Genomic DNA, 21400 nt, shown 5'->3' with positions numbered 1-21400 from the left:
TACCTCTGCAGTATATCAAGTCTGACTGTAATTCCAAGCCCCCTCCCTCTGTTCTCTTCTCCCCCCCCCCCATGTCTTCTCTTTCTCTCCTATGCACATTCCCTACTGCGTTCCTGTTCATTAGTTCGGAGATATTATTCAGCGGGGCTCTGGACATGATTCACCGCCATGACACCTACTCACGTCATCTCGACAAAATGGTTCAGTTTAGTGCACGTTTATATCTCTGCTTGACTCAAGCTCGGCACTTTCCCTAGCTCCTACAGAGACCCTCCACCAGCTTCCCCCAGTTGAAATGGCAATCTCACATGGATCCCCAACTGTACCCAGTTAAAATGGCAATCTCCAATAAGTGGCCAAAAAGGAGAGTTAAACGGCAACTGTTGCCTGATTTGTTGCCCTTAGCTTTCAGAAACTGCTAGAAAGGTTAGATATGACCTATACTTTGCTGTGAACTCTAGATAATCACTGGTATTACTACGGATAGGTAGCTTTTGTAAGTGCAAAGATCAAAAGAAGAAAGGAAGGAAAGACGATACATTTTAAACAAACTGTCAAGTTAAAATCTCACTTTTAAACGTTCATATTCTATTAATGCATACACAAATAATGTTGACTCGTCCTATACTCATACTTGTGGCCAAAGCATACATTGGAGAAAAAAAAACACTTCAAAAACCCACCTCAAACTTGTACCTCAGACAGTTTCAGAAATGTTTGCTATTTCCTAATTGAACATGTCATCCTCCACCGCCACACCATTCAAACACAGAAAAGCTGCTTTTTAACATACTTAATTAAAACATTATGGAAGGAAAACTGTTTCACTCATATTGTAATTAATTATAGGTCATATTTCATAGAAATCTGGAAACACTGGACAGTTACTCTAAGTAAGATACTAGGCTGTGTAATGCAGTTTAGTTATGGCTCTTCTAGTCCCGTGTGGCTCAGTTGGTAGAGCATGGTGTTTGCAACGCCAGCGTTGTGGGTTCGATTCCCACGGGGGACCAGTACGAAAACAAGAAATGTATGCATTCACTACTGTAAGTCGCTCTGGATAAGAGCGTCTGCTAAATGACTAAAATGTCTTCTCTCCCCTGGCCTTGTATATTGGCAATGGTGTAATGTAAATTATGGTAGACCTAATGCTCATACCAAGTGCAATAGCCTTTATCTGTCCTTGTTTGTACTTTTGCACTCACCCTGAAGGCTGTAGCTAGCTAAGTGTAAGCCTTAATTGCTAATGCTAATAGCCAGTCATTATGCTGTTGTCAAGATGGCGACTGCTGGGTTGGGTATTTGGTTACGTTCATTAAAAAAAAAGGTACTCTGGTCCTTCTGTACTGCAGTCAGAGCTTTTGTAAACCGGCCATTATCAAAGGTGTCTAGCATATCATACTGGATGTTTTGGGGCTGGTTTCCCTGTATATTGGATAGACTAAGATGATCAATACAACCAAAGTCATGCACTGATTTTACGACAATTGTTGTTCGACACAATTTCGAGCTGGAAGACTGGGACCTGATTTGTTTTTTTTGCCTCGTTATTTATGACCTACTCTCTCTTGCAGAACACCTGCCACTGTCGAGCATAGTTGACCATTTAACGACCCCCCCCCCCCCCCCCCCCCCCCCCCTCGAGTGACAGGGAGACGATCTTGAATTCCACCAGTGTCCGGATTTACCATGCAGTTCTATTCGGCACACCTATCTGCACAAAAAAATGTATACTCTTTTCACCACACTGGGTCCTCTGGCATCAAGGGAGCATCTGCCAGTATCGGATATGGCTGGTGTTTATGAGACCCCGGTGTGACAGTAGAAGCCATTCCTTTTTTTCCACCCAAAGGTTATTTATCTACCAATGGTCCCAGTACTGGAGACCCTGGCTGTATTAAACATGTCGGAAAAACCTTATTTCTTATTGCAGGAAATGTAATCTAAAATTGTAACAAAAAAATCTTAGCTTTATGGACAAATTCAGAGAATTACAGGAAATGTGGCTTAAAAATGCAAACATTTCACAAAAACCCAACAAGTTGGGGGCTTCTAAAATGGTCTCTAAAATTCAGCCACGCCAATAGCGCCCATTGCCACGCCCCTTCCACACCCACCACCTAAGCCGTTTTTTAAACCAGAAAAAACCCTGGACATGTTCACATTTCCAAGAAAAGCCTGAACTGATAAATTATTCTGGCTCCCAAAAAAGAAAAGGTTCTGAGCTTCTTTGATAGTAGAGGGAAACCTAATTGAAATTCTGCTCCCTGCCTTTCTTTCTCTCTCGCCTCTCCCTCTTTTTATTTTACCCACTTTACTGCCTCGCTGCTGACACTGTGAAATTTCCGCCTACTGCTGCCGCCGCTACCAACTCTGCACCCACACCGCTCTTTGAGCGGTTCAGTGGGAGAGCAGAGCACACCATCCGCTATCCATGTAACCGCGTGGGGGGATTACAGCTTGTCCTAAAATGCCACTGTGTCTTTATCACTGTGTACTTTTCTCATCGAAGTGAAATACCCACCTGCACAACCATCCAGTTGTTTCTATTTAATATAGAAATGGATGTTATGATCCTTGGCGATTTCTGTTTTATATTTATCTCTATGAATGTATGTTTGTAACTTTCATTTCTTGATTATGGTTATTATATTCAATCTCCGGAGGACTTGTGGGTCTTAGAATAAATAACTCACGGTTACAACTAATATCTTGTATTCGTTCTCCAAACACAATAACACAGCCAAGTAGGAATCACATCAACATCAAAAGCTATTTTCTTTCCCTGTGGACACGCACAGGTGCCTTCTGAGAATAATTAAGTGCTTCACAATAAAAGGTGAACTGTCAGTAATAATGACTCAATATACACTACCGTTCAGTTTGGGTCACTTAGAAATGTCCTTGTTTTTTAAAGAAAAACACTTTTTTGTCCATTTAAAATAACATCAAATGGATCAGAAATACAGTGTAGACATTGTTAACGTTGTAAATTACTATTGTAGCTGGAAACGGCAGATTTTTTTATGGAATATCTACAGAGGCCCATTATCAGCAACCATCACTCCTGTGTTCCAATGGCACGTTGTGTTAGCTAATCCAGTTTATCATTTTAAAAGGCTAATTGATCATTAGAAAACCCTTTTGCAATTATGTCAGCACAGCTGAAAACTGTTGTTATTAAAGAAGCAATAAAACTGGCCTTCTTTAGCCTAGTTGATTATTTGGAGCATCAGCATTTGTGGATTCGATTACAGGCTCAAAATGGCCAGAAACAAATAACTTTCGTCTGAAACTCGTCAGTCTATTCTTGTTCTGAGAAATGAAGGCGATTCCATGTGAGAAATTGCCAAGAAACTGAAGATCTCGTACAACGCTGTGTACTTCTCCCTTCACAGAACAGCGCAAACTGGCTCTAACCAGAATAGAAAGAGGAGTGGGAAGCCCCGGTGCACAATTGAGCAAGAGTACAAGTACGTTAGTGTCTAGTTTGAGAAACAGATGCCTCACAAGTCCTCAACTGGCAGCTTCATTAAATAGTACCCGCAAACACCAGTCTCAACATCAACAGTGAAGAGGCGACTCCAGGATGCTGGCCTTCTAGGCAGAGTTCCTCTGTTCAGTGTCTGTGTTCTATTGCCTGTCTTAATCTTTTTTTTTAATGGCCAGTCTGAGATATGGCTTTTTCTTTGCAACTCTGCCTAGAAGTTGTGCACCGGGGCCTCCCACTCCTCTTTCTATTCTGGTTATAGGCAGTTTGCGCTGTTCTGTGTGTTTCCAGCTACAATAGTAATTTACAACATGAACAATGTCTACACTGTATTTCTGATCAATTTGATGTTATTTTAATGGACAAAAAATTTGCTTTTCTTTCAAAAACAAGGACATTTCTAAGTGACCCCAAACTTTTGAACGGTAGTGTACACTGAACAAAAATATAAAACACAACATGCAAGGTGTTGGTCCCATGTTTCCCATGAGCTAAAATAAAAGATCCTAGAAATTTCCCATATGCACAAAAAGCTTATTTCTCTCAAATTTTGTGCACAAATATCTTTACATCCCTGTTAGTGAGCATTTCTCCTTTGCCTAGATAATCCATCCACCTGACAGGTGTGGCATATCAAGAAGCTGATTAAACAGCAAAACTCATTACACAGGTGCACCTTGCGCCGGGGACAATAAAAGGCCACTCTAAAATGTGCAGTTTTGTCACACAACACAATGACACAGTTTTGAGGGAAAATGCAAATGGCATGCTGACTGCAGGAATGTCCACCAGAGCTGTTGCCAGAGAATTGAATGTAAATTTTTCTATCATAAACATCGTTTTAGAGAATTTGACAGTACGTCCAACCGGCCTTAGAACCTCAGACTACGTGTAACCACTCCAGCCCAGGACCTCCACATCCGGGTTCTTCACCTGCGGGATTGTCTGAGACCAGCCACCTGGGCAGCTGATGAAACTGTGGGTTTACACTAGGGTTGGGCAGTATGCAGATTTCCATACCTTCGTACCTGTGGCATCCCGGGATATATATGGTATTACTGGTAGTGCACACAAGGGGCTAAAAAAGGCCAAAAAACATAATTTACCAGAATGCTAACAAGTACTACGGAATTCTCATAGTGGATGCTAGGTAAATGCTAACGAGTGCGTGCAAACTTTTACTACTAGGACAGACAACCCAGCTCATAAAATTATGCAAGTATCTCAAACTGCAGTTTGCAGCATGCACAAAACAAATATTAGGCAGCAGGGATCTTAATCCAGGAGGGGATTGTTACCAAGTAGCTTGATCTTGCAAGCAAATGTTAGCAATTAGCAAAACCCAGCTGAAGAGAATTTATTTGGCACATCTTAGATATATACCTTACAAGCATAAGTAGTGAATGTCATACAAGTGTAACTTGATCACCTCACTTAAGTTGCGCTGCAGGAGTAACTCACCTCATGAAGCTCACATTTTGCTTGTTGTACTTCTTTGTAAACAAACACACGTGACTGTCTCAAACCGCTGTTTTGGGAAACTAGTACCGGAAAGCTTCATAATGAAAAATTATCTAATGGGCGAAATGAACGCGATCTGCTTTATCTATTACCTAGTGCACAAGTTGACTGGAGGTATTTATTTAAAAAGTACTAGTATTCAAATCCCCAAAAATGGCACTTACCAGAATGGTAACAACTTTTTAACAAGTACTTAAGAATCCTCAGAGAACTGCTAACTAAATGCTGATGAGCGCATTGCGAACATTTTGTGACCTAAAGTATACAAGTAACTAAAAAATGCTACACAGTTTGCTGCCCGCACAAAACAAATATTAGCCAGCAAGGCTCTTGATCCAGGAGGGGATTCTCTGCGGTTACCAAGCAAATGCTTGATTTTGGAAGAAGCTAACCACTTAGCTAGATAGCTAACTAGCTACTAAATTGGCAAACCAAATGCACAACTGAAGAACATTTACCACATTAGACTGTTAGCTTATAAGATATCTAGCTGGCAAACATTTAGTTGTGAATTCCATACTGTAATTATATCACCCGGCGTATGCTGCATGACAGTAAGTGACACAAGAATCCGGTGTCGTCATTGTGTGCTTGTAAATAATCACCACGTGTCACGTGACTGGGGGACTACCGTAAGCTACATAACAATGTGACAGGTGAAATGAAGAATGCAATGTTCTTGATCTCCTAACGTATTGCTCAATTTGACTGCAGGTATCTACTTAAAAAGTAGCATTTAAATATTCACATTTATTAAGACTTTCAACAGTATTGAAAAACCATCCTGTGGCTTTTTCCAAATACCCCAGTATACGGTATATAAGGTATACCACACAAGCCTAGTTTGCCCAAACTGTCAGAAACCGTCTCAGAGAACCTCATCTGCGTGCTCCTCGTCCTCACCAGGGTCTTGACCTGACTGCAGTTCGGCATCGTAACCGACTTCAATGGGAAAATGCTCACCTTTGATGGCCACTGGCACACTGGAGAAGTGTGCTCTTCATGGATTAATTCCTGTTTAACTGTGCCGGGCATATGGCAGACAGCGTGTATGGCGTCGTGTGGGCAAGTGGTTTGCTGATGTCAACGTTGTGAACAATAGTGCCCAATGGTGGAGGTGGGGTTATGGTATGGGCAGGCATAAGCTACGGACAATGAACACAATTGCATTTTATCGATGAGAATTTGAATGCACATAGATACCGTGTCGAGATCTTGAGGCCCATTGTCGTGCCAGTCATCCGTCGCCATCACCTCCTGTTTCAGCATGATAATGCACGGCCCGATGTCGCAAGGAACTCTACACAATTTCTGGGAGCTGAAAATATCCCAGTTCTTCCATGGCTTGCACACTCACCAGACATGTCACCCATTGAGCATGCTTGGGATGCTCTGGATCAACATGTACGACTCCGCCTTCCAGTTCCCTCCAATATCCAGGAACTTCGCACAGCCATTGAAGAGGAGTGGGACAGCATTCCACAGGCCACAATTCACTCCCTGTTCAACTCTATGTGAAGGAGGTGTCATGCTGCACGAGGCACAGTGGTTTTCTGATCCATGCCTCTACCTTTTTTTTGTAAGGTATCTGTGACCAACCGATGCATATCTGTATTCCCAGTCATGTGAAATCCATAGATTAGGGCCTAATGAATTTATTTCAATTGACTGATTTCCTTATATGAACTGTAACTCAGTAAGATCTTTGAAATTATTGCTCGTTGCGTTTTTTTATATTTTTGTTCAGTGTAGTTTTAGAATTAAAGTATAATTACAAAAACGTAGGCTACAGTCGTCTCCTGCCGCAGAATAAATGTCCCCCGTTTCAGGCACTTAAATATAATTATAATTTGCTTAGGCTGTATACCATAGAATTAACAGTTTGCTCAACAAACTGAATTGTAAACAGTACATGATTATTTTTTTTAAATAATAACTAGCATGTCACAACACTCATGCAAAAAGAGAAAGGCACTGAACATAACTGCATCTTTTGTAATAAAGTCAATGACTCAATATAGTTTCTAAGTAAAAGTGTAATACCAAACCCCAGGCTACATGTTCAATCTCTTGTCTATTTAGAATCTAAGATCAAGACTGTCTATTTAAAGGAAGTACTCCCCCCTTCATATCTACAGTATTAAGGCTGTAGAGAAGGATCATCATTTCTATTTTGTATTTATCTTTGAATGTTAATGTTCATTCTCTATTTAGTATCTATGATCAGGAAAGACTATTTAACGGAAATACTCCCCTCCCTATCTGTCATTGTGCCCCTCTGCATCTCCATATCTACAGTATTATATTATGGCTGTAGAGGAGGCTCATTTGAGCCTAATCTAAGATGACATGTTCCACTGGAACGCAGAGTAGAAAGAACAGCAACCTGGAAGATGTTACTGTGTTAATGATATGCGGCCATCTTGGTGAAGTGCACAGGCAAGTTGTGGTAAATGTATTAATGCTCTCCGTGATATCAATATCACCCAACCCATTATTTAGGCTATGGGCCTATTGATGTTCTAATGGAGATTCTTTGGTATCGTATTTCTGTGTTGAGAGGTTGCTGTCCAAATACCTCACAATGGTATTATCATTGATAAACACAGAATAAAAAGAATCGCAATGTTCAAGACGAGTCAAGTTTCGCAGTTCACACTGATAATCCCAGAGAAGCACAAAATGAGCCATCTTTTAAGGATCTACTTAAAATGCACATCCAATACCATTTGTCTTCGATTCCTATAGATGCCTTTTTATCTCTTTCTCAAAATGGACACTGATGAAGCAATAGTAATTCAAATGGCCTCGGGATACAGACACTTCACTCCCTCTCACTTACTTAATGCACTCCCGAAAATCTAAAGCGCTTTCTTTGAGAGAAACTTTCCGTTGAGAGTCAACAACGCTGTTGTGTTCGACAAGGCCTCTGAAAGGCTATGTAAATCCTTGCTCTATATCCCCCACGTTCAAGTCAAGTACTTCTGGCCCCCGAAAAGCTGAAAAGAGACTGCGTTTTGAGTTGTTTGCTGTTGCGGCTGAATGCTTGGTTAGACGCCCTGAAGCCAGTCTGTGCAGCCTCTCGCTGTAGCCTAAAAACCACGGTGTTACTTGCCGTGTATCCCACTACCAGTGTTATTGATGTGTTTTCCTTTGAAATCCTGTGTTCCCGGGAATCTTCAAAGGGTCTTTTAATGGGTTTTAATGTGAGGTTGGAATTAGACGCCTCACGGTTGCGGCGGTGGCAGGTTTAGGTGTAACTAACCCAGTGGTGCTCCACGAAGTGTCTCTTCCCCCAGTGTTGAATTATTCAGCGCTGCTCTATTTTCACAGTTTCAAAATGCCAGCGGGGTGTTCTTAGTGGAAGACGAATAGAGATGGAGAATTGTGTGTGGGTGTGCCTCACTGCCTGCATATGTGCCTATGAGGTGGCCTTCTTCACCACTAAGTCCCTGTCTGGCGACACCAGGCTGCATACTAATTGAAATACCATGAAGACCCAGCAAATACAAGGAAAGTGCACGTGTGGATTGGACGATGCTACGTGTCCAGAACCAGTCCGAATCTAGTCTACCTCCTGTCTGTTTCGACTATCTCTCATCTCTCCATCTGTGTTTTTCCTTTCTCCTTTCTTTCTTTCCTTCTTCAATCTGAAATGTGTGTTGAGTGCCTTTAACATCTGGCCCCGGGCCCCCAGAGTCCTCTTCAGCACTGAAGCCCCACTCAAATCCCTTAGACTGTCATCTCTCCTATCAGTACGACAGGGCCTCTCTTTCTCTCTCTCTCTCTCTCTCTCTCTCTCTCTCTCTCTCTCTCTCTCTCTCTGCGGGTGCATCGCAATAATCTAAGCTGGCTCATCTCCTCTCTTCCATTTGCACTGATGTGGAAGAACCTGACAGGGGAAAGGACATGACACTCATACACAATCCATGTCTCAATTGTCTCAAGGCTTAAAAATCCTTATTTAACCTGTCTCCTCCCCTTCCTTTACACTGATTGAAGTAGATTTAACATCAGGGATCATAGCTTTCATCTGTTCAGTCTATGTCATGGAAAGAGCAGGTGTTCCTAATGTTTTGTCGACTCAGTGACAGTTTCCAGATCACTGCAGATGAAAGAAAATTGAGGAGAAGAAGCTAATTTAGACTATTGAAATACACACTTGCTCTAGGACTTTACTAGCCACAGCCCCACAGACCTCTCATCTGCCCATCCTTCTGAGAATATTACCAGCTGGACAGTGTTTCCCCTGCCATTGTATAGGCAGGGCGAGCTCCCCTGCTAGATCTCTTGCCCCCCACCTAAAGGATTGCACTGTTGGTGTCAGAGGCCCTGGATGTTGCCACAGAGGCCTTTGCATGTGGCCTGGAGAAATGAACTGGGGATGAGACTGCAGCTGGGTGATGCTGAGGTTAGTCAAAGGTGTCACACTTAATAGTAACCAACTTCATTAGGATGTTGTAGTAGGTGCATTTATTTTGTTCCCTTGCCGTTGTATCCGCCAAACTCTTTACCTCGGAACAATATATTCAGGTGTTGACGTCATGCCAATTGAAGACGACATCAAGGCAATTCAAGGTGGACAACCAAGGACTTCATTACTTTCTTGCTGTCCCTTTTGGCGCTGACGTCCCGCTTAGAAATGTAGTGCTTCCCCTGTTTCCTGTTTGTCGTGTAGAAAATAATTAGTTTAAAATCTAGTCCCTATGGAACCGGAGTGGAGAATGGGTAATCCTCCTTACCCAGAGAGAGCTTGTTTTTCTGCAGAGAAAGAAAAGAAGTGAGGAGTGACTACAGAAGTGAGGAGTGACTACAGAAGTGAGGAGTGACTACAGAAGTGAGGAGTGACTACAGAAGTGAGGAGTGACTACAGAAGTGAGGAGTGACTACTAAATATCAGATGGGAGGCTTAAGAGACATCCCACTTCGCCTCGCACACACTCCGTAATATAGTCTGTCAATGACCTACTCTTTGAGAAACACACACATACATTTATATCCACAGATTTACACACACAGACGCGTTAAACAACATACTGAAACCGTAGTCACACATATAGACTACACATCAAATAGGCTAGTGGCCAATCCTCAAAAAGGCCTTTAGTTTTTGATACCCCTAGTTTTTGCATTTAGTTTTTGATAACAAAACACAACAATTTCACATCTTTAATGTCTCCCATTTTATGAAATGGATGGTTGTGGGGAAAATATTTTACTGCAAAAGTGGTTAAATTGATAGATATTGTGACATGTCTGGCTGGATGGGGGTGGGCAACATAAACTCATGTAACCTAATATTGCAAGCTCTAGTATTGCAGAAATTGGAATACAAGTAGTCAGTTGTCTGCCCTACATACACAAACAAACCGCATTAGGAGATCTTAATGCTTCTTGGAAATATAGACCTGTAAACACAGAGATGCAATAGGTGGAAATATCAACTACAAATGATTTATGATGAATGTAAGCTTTACTTTTGGGTAGCTGATAAATAGACAACTTTCCAAGTCAAATGTGCTGACATTCAGTGCTTGTTGGGCCTGCTAGACAAAAATACATTTAGTTCCATGTTTTTTGATGATGTAGTTATTGTAATCTAATGGGCTTTAAGGAAAACAAGTGGGCTGTGACAGCGAAAACTGTCATTTATTTTCAGTCAAAGGTTCCTCTGTAGATGTTATGTTAAGCTTCTTGCAATTACGTTAGGAGGCCCCCCTAGATTTGACTGCCACAATACCATTAAATGGTGGTTTAATCACCTGTATTTACATGTTTTAAATGAGACATCTTTCAAATTTGTGTACTCTACTTATGACCTGTACTCAATAATATTTTTGTCCAATACAGCTATGTTGGGTATCCAGTAGGCCTGACCATAATGACACTCAAACACCATTGTCTGGATATAGAAAAGGCAGCTGACTGCTTGGCATGGCAACACCAAGTATTCCAAGTCACGAGTCTATTCGAAGATCAATGAGGCAACTGGGAGGCTCCAACGGAAGGAAGGAGAACCCTGGGCACCATCTGTGTTATAACCTGTACCTCCAGGATTGGGCTCTTAAGTCACCTCGTTATTATTTAGAAGTGAGCTTTGATTCATTGCTAGTCCGGAAAAAGGCTGCCTGAATCCAACATGACCTTCCACTGGCTCGCTGCATTTGTGATGCGCATTGGGACATTGTCGTGCACTCTTATGCTGTTTTGGTTGAGCTGTCTGCCCTGTCCTCGATAGGCCCGTGCCACCATCAGTCCTCCCCTCTGGCAGTTACTAGAGACAGAGACATGTCAGAAGGCCATTCACCAGCCAAGATGCCATCTGGAAAGTGCTGCTGTGCATTGCCCTTATATGCACCTATTTTGTTACCACCCATGGCTGGCCAGCACATGTGACACCTGAAGAATGAGTTCTCATGCCGGGGTGACTCATGCATTGATCTGGGAAACTGTGCACTAATCCCAACACCCCTATAAGGACATAATGTCATCTTTGGCAAACAAGAGGCCACTTAGGATGGTGGGACTTATAGAAAGATGCTGTATGTCATTGTGTATGGTGGCTGGGGATTGACTGGGGGATAGTGGTCTTTATGCCCCGTGCTTGATCAGCTCTACCACCTCTGCAACCCCTTTTTAATTTTCATCAAAGGAATCATTTTCAAATATATATGTGGCTGGAACTGTGCTCATAACCAACGCTTCATAGTCTATGACCTACACTCTAAGTAACCTCTAGGAAACCTGAGGTCACCCTCAGGTTCTGTCACTCTCCTCATGTCCTACGGTCCTGACCCCAGACCCTAATCACAGCCAACTACTCATAGTAAATATTGGCCAAATAATCATCCTACATGACTTCCAAAGGAATATAAAGGAAAATGTAGGACTTTACCTCCAGGACTTTTGCCACATTCAACATAACAAACTCTGGTCACTCTTTATTTGGATAGTCCATCTGCTCTACAGATGTTCATACTATCTGCAACTGCTTGCAAAAGTTACGGTTAGTGTTAGGTTCAGAATAAGGTTAAGGTTAGAGCTAGGGTTAGTGGATGGTTAGTTTAAATGTTTCTGATTAGTCTGTAGAGCATCTACAGATGGACTAACCAAATAACCTGTTACCAAAACTCCAACCACACGTCAATTAGGTGTTGGAAAGATCTAAGGGAAGATCTGATTCTGACAGCTCTTTCACAGACTCTCTCTTAAACAAGTGGACAACCAACCATTCCGCTACTGGAGTAGATTTAGATGTTACTGGGACCCCCATTAGCCAACGCCAATGACTACAGCTAGTTTTCCTGGGGTCTGACACATAACGAAAAAGACAATGCAGAAAAAAATACTTTACAATTTACATTTTAAAAACATTATCAAAGACTTACACGTATAGTAAGACTTACACGTTATAGTTATTTTTTTTAAATTTAACTAGGCAAGTCAGTTAAGAACAAGTTCTTATTTACAATGACGGCCTAGGAACAGTGGGTTAACTGCCTTGTTCAGGGGCAGAATGACAGATTTTTACCTTGTCAGCTCGGGGATTCGATCTAGCAACCTTTCAGTTACTAGTCCAACACTAACCACTAGGCTACCTGCTTCCCTTATACATGCATTACTGTTATACATTCAGGCTGAGATAACATTCCAGTTAGTTCATGGGTCTCGTTGGCATTGAAGCGGCATCTGCCTGAATCCAACTGTTGTAGAAATGGAAACTGATCACCTCGCAGCCCTGAATACCCTGCCAGCCATACAGGAAGGATACTAACCTTGTCGCTGCAGCTTGCCCAGAATGACCAGTTAGCTGTGCAAGCTGGTCAGGCCCCAGAACTACAACCACTACTGGCTACTTTGTCTACTCACCCTGTTAGGACACACTCGTGTCCTGTAACCTCAAAGACGTTGAATCCACCTTGCACACTTAGTTTCAGAGGGGAAAAGAGGGGACATGTTCCAGCTGTACATATACGCTACTAGAGTGACTGACTGTTGTATTACAGGTTGCTTTCCTGTTACTTGGTTATGCTACTATGTACCTGTGTTGTGAAAAACATGAACACCATCTAGTTGGCTTCAGCTTTCCATACACAGCGGAGGCATGGCAGTGCCACTCACACTTCTTATACCAAGAGACGTATGAAACCCTTCTAAAAATATATCTATCACATTTACCCACTTTTGCAGTAAAATATTTTTACACAACCATCCATTTCATAAAGGGGAGACATTAGAGGTGAGGAGACATGGTTGTGTTTTGTTCTACCTCGGGTAGGGGTATCACATTTTTTGGAGGCCTTGCCACTAGCCTAAAAAAAGTCACATGGCCATAGAAGGGACACACATCCTCAAAGCTAATGCTAACAGGATGCCACTGAATCTCGACTTTCCCCCAGCCCTCTCTCCTAACCCCATGTTTACCTGCAGTATCTTATACTTTTCACCCATTTGAGCCACGCGCCAAAGTGCTCGAGAAAGCAAAATGGTGACTTCTAGAGAGATAATGAAGCAGCACTACTTCAGCAAAGTGTCAGTCAACAGAGCTAAATCCTGAGCCGTATGACCAGCCTGCTACGCCTCAGTAATAAGGCTAAAGCCTTGGCCAGTATTAGTATTGACTGGCCGCGCGTAAAGCGGGCAGGTAGGTAATTACCAGGTTATTGGCTCATGCAGCCATCCTCTAATGCTGTCGGGGCATGCACACGGCTGCCCAGTTTAATCACTGTGGAAACAGGGGGAGTTGGGTGATTAAAAAGGGGGGGGGTCTATCAGTAGTCAGGACTCGGCCTCGCACCAATGGGCTCCAGGGGCCTGCAACACCATAATGACCTCATAGGAGAGAGGAATGGAACAAGGCCTCTCCCCTTGGCAGCAAGAGAGATGGGAAGATAAGCAGGAGATGGAGAAAGAGGGGTGACAGAGTGAGATTAGAAAAGAATGAGAGAAAGAGAAAGGGAAGATTGGTGGTAAGTGGACAAAGGGGAAAGAGAGGAGTGTGAATGATTTGGGGGAAGGTGAAGAAAACATTTGGGCGACAGACAAAAAAAGAGAAGAAGAAAGAGAGAGATATTTTGGAAGTGAGACGGGTTAGAAGGAAAATACTCCTAATTCTCCCTCTTCTCTCCTCTGTATCACTGCAGTGCACCTCTCCCGCCCTCCCTGCATTGGGACTTTGGCTGAAGTGCCTTTGGTTCTGGTCCAGATATGGCCGGGGCGGTGGCGTGTGTGTGCCTGCGCGGATGGCAGGTGAATGGGAGGATATGTCATCGTAATGGCTCTGTGTAATGTGGTGTCACGCCGTGTGAGGAACAGGCACCATTGTAAAAGGGTGCCTATGCTAGCATTATTCAGAGGCTTGCACAGCAGCAGCAGCACCGGCCCCGGTCACTCTCCTTCCTCCTCTTTGCCATTTTCAATCTTTCTCATTTCACCTCGTGCTGTTTAATTTCCCTTTTCATTCTCTCATTCTCCTCTGTCTCTTTTGTCATGGTTATATTTAACGTTTTCTCTTTCTTCCTTTTTTGAAGCTGTCCTCTATTTACCCCCCCACCCCCTTTCCCGCTCTCTCTCGGTTCTCTTCCCACTCTTTCTCCTTAACTTCCTCTTCGTGTAGCTGTTGCCTCCTACTGTGCATATCTTAACATCAACATTGCTTGTTCTACTTCTCTTAATCTCGGTTTGTCTTTCATCTTTTCAACCAAAGGCGGCCGACCTATCGTCTTTAGGTTGTTAATTAGAGAACTGGTTGGTTTTTAAACTACCACTTGAGACTCTATTGCGTTTAGTGTTACCTAATTGTTTGAGAAACACTACTCTGTCCATCTATCTCACTCAATGTTGTGAACATAAGAAAACATGGCCTCACTTATCTGTTTAGAGAACACTGTAAAAACGGACGTCACGCGGCTGAGTGGCGTTTCAAAATATTGTTCTATGGATATCTCTTGCGATATGGATATTGGACATGTGAATTGATGTGAATTCAATTAATTGTGCCGCCTTAATGCGTGTGACTTAATTTACTATACAGTAATTGTAAATCAACATGTTCTCAGTGATTCAAGGAATATTTTGTGCATACTGCCATCAAGTGGCATTGTTGTGAATTACATCCTACCTAATACTGTGCTGCATCCAAGTGTCTGTTTTTAAATGTATGTAAATTGTAAAGTATTTTGTGTGTAATGTCTTTTTCTTTATGTGTCAGACCCCAGTAAGACTAGCTGTCAATGTTGGCGTTGGCTAATGGGGATCCTAATCAAATCCAACATCAGTCATGGCTGGTCTACTACACAAATAACATGTGTGTGTTATAACACTCTATCCATCTTGTGAGACGCTGTCATGTTTCTGAAATATCTATCTTGTGGCAAATTGTATCATTATTGCTATCCCATTAGAATAGCGCAGTCAGCAGTTTTGGCTGATAGATACTACCAGTATTGGGCCCATCCATCAACAGTGGTGCAGAGTTGCTCCGCTGTGGGTGGCTGCAGGAGTGCGACTTCATCGCCTGCTGTGTGGTTGCTTGTGCGTGAATGTGAGTGTGAACTAGATGGTCTGTGTGTGTATGCAAGAGAAAGACACATGCACACTCAAATACAACAGCATGGTGTCTAGCAAAAACGCAGAGAGAGAGCAGACACACAGTCTCTCTCTCTCTCTCTCTCTCTCTCTCTCTCTCTCTCTCTCTCTCTGTGCGTTTCTCTCTTTCTGTGCGTCTCTCTCTCTGTGTATCTGTCTCTCAATTGTTTGTTTTTTTTCAATTCAGTTTGCTTTATTGGCATGATGTAACAAAGTACATATTTCCAAAGCTTACTTTGGATCTTTACAATATTAAAATAAGAATAATCAAAATTGTCAACAGGACAACAGTAACAACAATAATCAAGGGTCAAAATAACCATTGAAGAATAACAATATCTCTCTCTCTCTGTCTCTGTTTCTCTCTCTCTGTGTCTTCTCTCTCTGTGTCTTCTCTCTCTGTGTCTTCTCTCTCTGTGTCTTCTCTCTCTGTCTCTTTCTTTGTGTGTCTCTCCCTCTCTCTCTGTGTCTGTCTGTGTGTCTCTCCCTCTCTCTCTGTGTCTGTCTGTCTCTCTCTCTCACTCGCTCTCTGTGTCTCTCTCTTTCTCTTTGTCTCTTTCTGTCTTTATCTCTCCCCCTCTACCCTCCAATTCCAATCCCATCATATCTCATTCTACCAGGTGTTCTGGTGTAGTGAAGGCCGCCGGGGGGGGGGGGGGGGGGATCCTGCCGTGTCGTACACTCTGATTCGCTCGCAATGTTGACTGAGCAGAGCGCTAATTTGTAATGAGATCAGAACTCCCACTTGTAACCCACCTCCAGACTCCAGGTCTCCCCAATCCAGCTCAGCCATTCATCAAGAAATGCTCATTTTTTTCCCCTCTCTCGCATTAGTTCCCCCTCTTATCTTCTCTAGTCATACCAGGGGGCATGGCAGGGAGTTGAGGTGTGATACTCTATTCTACTTTTGTTTTTTGCATCTGTATGCTAAAGGGGAAAAACTACTTTTAAAAAAGTGAACAGTTGTTTTGTTTCTCAACGTGAGAATGTGTCGTCTTTTCCACACCCAATTCTCTCCAATTATACAATAACTCGCTAATGCGGTCAAGTCCCCTAGAATTTTCCTGAGAATTGCGAAAACCCCAAAGGCCTAGAATTCCAAACTCAAAAAGTATTGAACCATGACTACTACACTGGTACTAGACAGAGGTGGTCGTGATTGGACACGGAATGAGAGACGATAAGAAGAGTAGTTGTCAACCCCTGTGTACCCATTCGAAGACCTGAAAGTCTGACCTTTTCACCTGCACCTGCCCCTCTGTTACCTGGCACAAAATGGCCGCCTTGTTGCGTCGCTGTCTCTCTTTTCCAGCCAGGGGTGTAAACTAAGTAGCAGTTGGCTCTATTGTTGATTGAATTGAACTTGGCATTACTGTGCCCACTGTCTCTGTTTTAAAGGTTGTGTTATGACCCGGCAAATGTAGATAAGAGTATAGGGATCACTCTGAATCATTATCAGACCCCGTCTCCAGCTTTCTAACCCAAATCCTATTACCATGGTCTGTCTGTTTTGCTAAGGCAGTGACCCTTGGCTGTTTCTCTACAGTCAGATTGAATCTTAATGTTGTTATGACATAAGTGCAGGCCAGACAGTGGAGTTTAATGGGAGGAATAGCGAACAGTTTGTTCATCTGGCGTGTAAAGGAGAACAGGGTTGTGTAGGCGGGGGCTATGGATGTTGGGGTCAGGGTTGGTCAACCACAATCCACACACACACACACAATCCACACACACTGCCCCCCGGAGTTGGAATGTATTTACTGTTGTCTCTGTGTCTGTGAATGTCTGGCTCCCGCTGCAGAGCAGTAGAATACCACACCAAGGTCAGGCCTCTCGCCATTGCACGACAGGTATTTCTGATTACACAGATGCAGAGGAATGTTCCGCCCCTGTTTTTTCTCTCTCGCTCTCCCCATCTTTTATCCTCTGGAGATGATTGTTTCAAGATGTGCGTCACTCCAGGTCTCTGGGTTGGACCCCGTAGCCCTTGAGGTCTGGAATTTTTGCTATCTGGTTAAGCGCCAACGATAACTTCCCCAATATATCAAAACCGAAGTCAATGTCAACATTCGCTGCAGTGATTTGTGATGACACGAAGCACCCCTGATTCTTCAGACTGCCTCCCCCCCCCATTTGAGTACATTTATACATTTCACAGGTGTGCTCTTCATAATTCACTTCAGTTTTTGACAAATCTTCAAGTAGAATGTGCATGGAAATCTTTACATGGTCACTGTTGATCCTTGAAGGCTTCCGTAGTTCATCTCATTTTAGTCATTTAGCAGACACTCTTATCCAGAGTGACTTACAGTAGTGAATACATACATTTCATTTTCATTTCATGCATTATTTATTTTTATTTTTTTGTACTGGCCCCCCGTGGGAATCAAACCCACAACCCTGGCGTTGCACACACCATGCTGGCGTTGCAAACACCATGCTCTACCAACTGAGCCACAGGGAAGGCGTGTTGAGAAGGTCATAGCGAAACCAGATTTGATCCTGCTGACTTCAGTCGTCACTGAGTCAGTCGTCACTCGTTCGTTTTTTCTTGAAATATCACTGTGTCGATTTTGTTTTCAGTCAGTAAGTGTGTTTTCCTCTGTTGTGTTTTGCAGGAAGTTCTACTACATCACCCTGCTGAGGGACCCTGTGTCGCGCTACCTGAGTGAGTGGCGCCATGTGCAGCGCGGCGCCACCTGGAAGACTTCCCTTCACATGTGTGACGGGCGCACGCCCACGCCCGAGGAGCTGCCGCCCTGCTATGAGGGTACGGACTGGTCCGGCTGCACCCTGCAGCAGTTCATGGACTGCCCCTACAACCTGGCCAACAATCGGCAGGTGCGCATGCTCGCCGACCTCAGCCTGGTGGGCTGCTACAACCTCTCCACCGTGCCCGATAAGCGGCGCTCGCAACTTCTCCTCGAGTCGGCCAAGAAGAACCTGCGCGACATGGCCTTCTTCGGTCTGACTGAGTATCAGCGCAAGACGCAGTTCCTGTTCGAGCGCACCTTCCGTCTGCGCTTCATCCGCCCCTTTGTGCAGTACAACAGCACGCGGGCGGCCGGCGTGGACCTGGACAATGACACGGTGGCGCGCATCGAGGAGCTCAACGACCTGGACATGCAGCTGTATGACTACGCTCGCGACCTCTTCCAGCAGCGCTATCAGTACACTCGGCAGCTGGAGAGACGCGCGCACCGCTTGGCGCTTCGGGGTCGCGGTCTCGACCCCCGGGATTTTCTCAGAGATGAGGGCGGTATGGGGGGCGAAGGGACAGCCAGGCTGCCCACAGAGGACTACATGAACCACATCATCAACAGGTGGTAGCCCCCATCCCAGCCACCCACCTAGACACCCACTTTCCTGACCTCCCCATTGTCTGGTATGGTGAGGTTGCATCAGAGTGAATGTTTAGGACAGTTGAAATTTGGCACTTGTGGTTTGGGAAGGAGACAGTTGCAGAGGATTGGGTGACTTACCTATGGACTTTGCATGAGCCAAGCTGTGGGTTTCAGACCAGACGATATCCCTTCTAGCTCCTGGATGACATAGACGTTTTGGTCTTCTTAGACTATGTGGTGAGGTCAGATATTTGTTATTGGAAGCCGATGATAAACCTGAGTGACCCTCTGGAGTTCTAGAAGCAGCAACTGTCTCTACACTCCTCAGATTTTCCTTTACAAAGTAAACAAACTTGTTTTACTTGCCGTTCTATGTCTTAGCCCACAAGAATAACCTATGTGCTTAATAAGTTGTTTGAGGAGTTTCAAAGCAGTGAGATGAGAAATTACCTGTACTTTGGGCCAAAATTATTTCAATAGTGTCTAAGCAAAGGACATTTCCGACAAGCTATCTTTTTATTTATTCAATTGCTTTCTGATCATTTGAAATAGATATTTTTCCAATGTGAGAGACTATTTGGCCCACCTCGATATACAGTATGGCACTTGTAAGTGATATAAAGTCATGATTGTCATAACATACTCATCAATTTGCTGAAAGTTTACTAACATGTATCAAAGTTTAGAGCTATATCTTAATATAAATGACGGATAAACAGATTTTTTTTTTTTTTACACTTGTATGTTTTTACCATTTTGTCTGAATGTCTATGAAGAGGCCAGTCTCTTTGGTTCCAATGTATTTTAATTCACCCGTTGGATTGTGATCTGTACACTAAAGGAGATGTACATGAATGAGAAGGTAAATGATTGACATGAAGGTTTGTCATGTGATTGTCTAGGAACATTTTCGACCACATAATCTACATACATGCTCAACAGGAGACGGACCGAGGGTCTCATACTGAAGGGAGACACTAAAAACAGGAAACACTGTCGTTCTTATTACTTGTACAAAGTTGTGTGTGTGTGTGTGCGCGCCGCGCTTTTGTTTCTGTGCTTTCATGCTCAATACATTTCCCTTCTCTGTTTGGGATCAAGTGTGTCATTTAAAACCAGAATACAATGAACATGTGTAATGGATGGATTATTAGTCGAGGTTGCCATGCTCCACAAGATGTTTTATTTTTAATAATGCATATTTAAATGTCTAAAAGTGCAACAGGTAAAATATTAAAGTTGAAGAATGGACAGCCTCTTGCCAACCACAAACTCTTTTTGTTAATAATCTTAAACATTTTTTAAAATAGAATGATCCCCTGGAGAACGGTGTGTTTAATTAAAATTCAAACACAATGGGTATGGACATGATATAACCATTATCATTAAATACTGCTGTATATGGAACCTCCATATTTGTCCTATTTATAATTCTGCTCATAAAGTCTCCAATCCAACTGCAAATACTGTGATCTCACAGGCATGGCCAGTGCTAAAAACAGGTCCACATCTGAATGTTTTGGGAGTGTTAAGATGCTAAGGAATGATTATTATTATTAAGGAAATGTGGACCAGTGTGTGCAGATCCTGCAAATGACTCATAGTCTTGTCTCAATAGCAGAATGTTTGTTTGAGTGACTTATACTTGTGTCCCAGGGCTCATAAGCAACCATTTCACGGTAAAGTCTACACCAGTTGTATTCGGTGCATGTGACAAAATAACATTTGATTTGATTTGACCCTCTCCGGAGGGTCAAGAAGATTTCGCTGATGCAAAGTATTTTTTATCTTATTTGGGAAAGATCGTTTTGGGGAGGATTGGTTACAAATTGTGTGTGTGTGTGTGTGTGTGTGTGTGTGTGTGTGTGTGTGTGTGTGTGTGTGTGTGTGTGTGTGTGTGTGTGTGTGTGGGTGGACATGTTTAACTATACTTGTGGGGACCAGAAGTCCCCACAAGAATAGTAAACAAACAACATTTTGACCAACTGGGGACATTTTGTTAGTCCCCACAAGAAAAAGGGATATTTCTAGGGGGTTAAGATTCAAATTAGGGGTTAAAGTTTACGGTTACGAGTTACGGTTAAGATTAGGGAAAAGGGTTAAGTTTAGGGTTAGGGAAAATAAGATTTTATGTGTGTTTGTGTGTCCCCACAAGGTTAGTTAAACAAGACTGAGTGAGTGAGAATTGAGTGATGTAGGACATTTGTAAACAAAGTCTCCGGTCGGTTTTACCCATATTGTATTATTACTGTGAGTATTTCTGTTCTTCATGCAGATTGGATCTTCTATTCAACAATAAAAAAAAAAAAATATTCCTTTGTATTTCAGTCTCTGCTCCTATTCCTTGTACTCCGGGTAGCATCATTTGTACTCAGAATGGCAGAATGCTAAAAAACTGCTCTGAGATCAACCTCTCTTGGAGCGAGCCACACTATGTTGCCAAGGACTGAAGGACATG

General features: G+C 43.0%; 1 protein-coding gene across 1 annotated transcript in view; it reads left to right on the top strand.

Annotated features, from left to right (window-relative positions):
* Nucleotides 1-21264, top strand: part of LOC106590359 (heparan-sulfate 6-O-sulfotransferase 1-B) — a 95851-nt gene extending 74587 nt beyond the window's left edge. Inside the window, exon 2 of the mRNA XM_014181297.3 lies at nt 18217-21264. Within this exon, the coding sequence (XP_014036772.1) occupies nt 18217-18928 (712 nt within the window). The 3' untranslated portion in view covers nt 18929-21264. The remainder of the gene's footprint in view (nt 1-18216) is intronic.
* Nucleotides 21265-21400: the final 136 nt, after the last annotated feature.

The sequence above is a fragment of the Salmo salar genome, chromosome 29 (genome assembly GCF_965601325.2).
Source record: "Salmo salar chromosome 29, fSalSal1, whole genome shotgun sequence".
In the NCBI taxonomy this organism is placed as follows: Eukaryota; Metazoa; Chordata; class Actinopteri; order Salmoniformes; family Salmonidae; genus Salmo; species Salmo salar.
Note: the sequence above shows the minus strand (reverse complement) of the source record. Positions and strands in the feature narration are given on the sequence as shown.